General features: G+C 37.8%; 1 protein-coding gene across 1 annotated transcript; it reads right to left on the bottom strand.

Moving 5' to 3' along the window:
* Positions 1-298: 298 nt before the first annotated feature.
* On the bottom strand, positions 299-2918 carry LOC116105419 (cation/H(+) antiporter 4-like). The gene is made up of 3 exons (XM_031391845.1): positions 2754-2918; positions 1617-2594; positions 299-1517 (listed from the first exon to the last, which is right to left on the bottom strand). The coding sequence occupies exons 1-3, from the start codon at positions 2916-2918 to the stop codon at positions 414-416; spliced, it is 2247 nt and encodes a 748-aa protein (XP_031247705.1). The 3' UTR covers positions 299-413.
* Between the last annotated feature and the right edge of the window lie 293 nt (positions 2919-3211).

Raw genomic sequence — 3211 nt, 5'->3', positions numbered from 1 at the left:
GTTGGCTACGTCAAACCATGACAGATGATGAAGGGCAAGAAGTTAGATCAAGAAGAAAGAGTAAATGGAAATGATTTCGCTTTTAAATAATACATTTTGTTATATACGAAGTGATAAAGGGTAATTAAAGTGGATATTTATTTATTTAATAGAATCAATCAGTAACAAATGCTAATCAAGTAATTATACAGAGTAACAATTAATGTCAAACTGCACAAAAATAAATAAATAAATTTACTACACATAAAAAGAGATTGCCTAAACTTTCTAACTAATTAAATTAAGTTTGACTACCCACCTAACTTAATTAAAGAATAAAATAATTTCACTACCCACCTAAAGATCCTAGCAACTAATAAATCGATCTTAATTATAAAAGAATCAATCTTAAAATGAAATGGTAGGAAAATTGACTAAGTAATTGTCTGCTGTTGTTGCACAATCAAGACTGAACATCTGCTATAGTAATCAGCAGATGCAAGCAGGTCTCCCAGGGCTCCAAGCTCTGGAAATTCACTCCATTCCCTGAGTCCTGACGTCTGTGGTGACTCCAAATCCGCTCTTCTCCCAACAATCATTAGGTTGAATTCATGTACAAGAGCATGAAGCATCGTTGCAGTTTCGGGTCCATCAGTTACTTTCTTCTCTTTGTAATATATATATCCAATGTTCATGACATCCCTTAACATAACAGCATCCAGCATTTTCCCCCAATCGTCCCCCTCTTCGTTTTCTGCCGCAACCAAATGAATCACCGAGAGGCTGACCCCGGTGTTTAAGGCCATCCGTTTTGCGAAAGTTAAGGCCTCACGGTCATCGGGGCCACCTATAAATATGACTGCAATGTTATATTCATGTTTTGATAATGGATCATTATAGGCCGAATGGTTTATGTTGCTGCTGCGGTCCATCAGGATACCTACTGAACAAGGAGACATTTCCAGGACCCTGGAATTTAAGGTTCTGATGTATTTATCATCTGATTCTACAGATCCATCAATGTACCATCTACGATGGAATGGGAGGATAATAAGAGATGCAGTTTTGTCCAATGCGAGAGTGCATACGTCTTCGTGCATGAAATCAGGTGAAGAAATTGCTGTGAAGGCGTTAACAGATGCAGCACCCCAGTTGTTTCCCTCAAATTTATCGAAAGAAGCAATGATATTCTCGTAATGGGAAGAGTCATGGAGATTTTTTGTCTTATCGTGGGAAATAAAGATCGGAGTTGATTGTCCTCTAAGCTTCATGAGATGAAGAACATTAACAATCATGGGACTGTCCCTAGAAGACCATGCAACATCCAACAGGTTGATTGTTGAGCCCACATCATCGGGTAAATGAATGCAAGTAACTATTGGCAGCGGTGAATGGAGCTTCAAAGCCATGAGGTTCCTTTTGTTGTAGCCTGCATATTTTTTTGAAGGATCATAGAGATTTTTCACAAGCATAGGGACAATGCTTGACATAAACAGGACGAAATAAAACAGCACTGCATACAATTCTGCATCTATAATCTGCATTCAAACAAGTTTAGGATTGCTTTCAGGAATGAAATTAACAATGAACAGAAAATCAAAAGTAGTACATTAATGTTGATTGTAAAGGATATATACCCTTTTATCATTCGAGTAGATGAAACCGGCGAGCTCAACAACACCTTTAGAGCACATTATAATGGCAATTGTGAAAGCATCCTTTAAAGGCATGTTGTAGTACAAGGGTGGCAGCAAGCAAGCCCCCAATTTCACAGTTATAGCCATGGCGGCGTTTGATATAGTAATTATTGATATATGATTACGAATAATGAAGAACAATTTTTCGACCCTCATACCTGCTGTTGCAAATAACATTGGTAAAAAAATATGATTTATCATAGTTTCTAACCTCTCAACCAAAGTAGATCCCACTGGTGGTCCATCCGGAATTGCCAGACCAAGAACATAAGGCCCCAAGAACCTAAACCTTGGAGCCCATTTAGCCATCACTATAGATGCCAGAAACATAAATATGAAGAGTCCCAAGTAAAAATTGTCTAGAGGTTTGCCTTTAGGGATGCGTTTAATCAGGAGTTTGATTGCAGGCCGAATCACCAAAAAGACAAATGAAGTGTAGATGATAATAATGGCAAGCTGCTTAAGAGCATTGTCAACATTTTCTCTGAATAAACTAATAATCATGAAGAGAATCACGCAAAAAAGGTCAGAAACAATTGCAGAAGTCTGTGCGATTCTGCCTAGTTCTGAATTTATGATCTTCAATTCATTGAGCATACAAGTTATGACTGGATACGTAGAAGAAAAATAACCAATTGAAATCCCCAAAGCTTTAGCCTTTTCTTCTTTATTATAACAGAAAACCTGTAGGCTTGTTATAGATAACACTGCCGCCGGTATAACGGCCAGTAATCCAATATCTATGGCCCTTCTACTCACCGTTATCACCATGGTTGGATCCATTTTAACTCCACTAAAGAAGAGAAGGCCAGCATAGCCCAATGCCCCAAATACTCCAACCCCGTTTACGGCATGAGTTGTTATCAATTTCGCGGAAGCAGTTTCTCCAATTACTGCTGGAGAGAGTATCAGGCCAGCCTGGTTATTCATAGAAATCATCACAATCAACGTTAATGAACAATTACAAGAGTATTAATTAAGGTAAAATTAAAGAGAACTTACGATAAGTTGAGAGGTGAACAAGGGGAATCCCAAGTGTTTGAAAGTGTTATGGCAGGCTTGAGAGATGATGAATACCAGAGCAATGACGAGTTCAACTCTTGGAAAAGCGAAATTTAACCAACCTTCAATTCCTGATCCTCCTGCAAGTCCCTTCCACAATCCAGACGATTGAACCTTTTGTGGAATTATTTCGCAGACTAATTCTTCATAATAGGACTCTGGTTTGGTTAGAAAACTCATTATGAATTTAAGTAATCTTCCTTAATTTGTTAATCAGCTTTGCTGATTAATTCTTCTGCTAGCTGAAGCCTCCCTGTTGGATTCACAGTTTGTGTTTGTGTTTGAAAATGCTGGAGATGGGGGATGGATTATTAAGACGAAGAAGGGATCAAAACAGTTGGCGTAAGTCTTTGATTTGTTATCAACTATTTTGTTTGTTTTTTTGTTATGCTGGTTTTTCTGTGTGGACCGTTACGTCAATGAGTCAAATTATTGATGAGAAAAACTGGATATGACATAAAACCGAATTAAAT

Source organism: Pistacia vera, unplaced genomic scaffold (genome assembly GCF_008641045.1).
Source record: "Pistacia vera cultivar Batoury unplaced genomic scaffold, PisVer_v2 Contig499, whole genome shotgun sequence".
Lineage (NCBI taxonomy): Eukaryota > Viridiplantae > Streptophyta > Magnoliopsida > Sapindales > Anacardiaceae > Pistacia > Pistacia vera.
This window is presented reverse-complemented; position numbering and strand designations above follow the sequence as displayed.

Bases quoted from the DNA above. Each gene is read 5' to 3' on its own strand.
- LOC116105419 (XM_031391845.1), bottom strand. From the start codon at position 2,918: ATGAGTTTTCTAACCAAACCAGAGTCCTATTATGAAGAATTAGTCTGC. The intron at 2,595-2,753 runs GTATTCATCATC...ATGAATAACCAG, and splicing joins TTGAACTCGTCATTGCTCTG to GCTGGCCTGATACTCTCTCC. The intron at 1,518-1,616 runs GTATATATCCTT...GTTTGAATGCAG, and splicing joins TCTACTCGAATGATAAAAGG to ATTATAGATGCAGAATTGTA.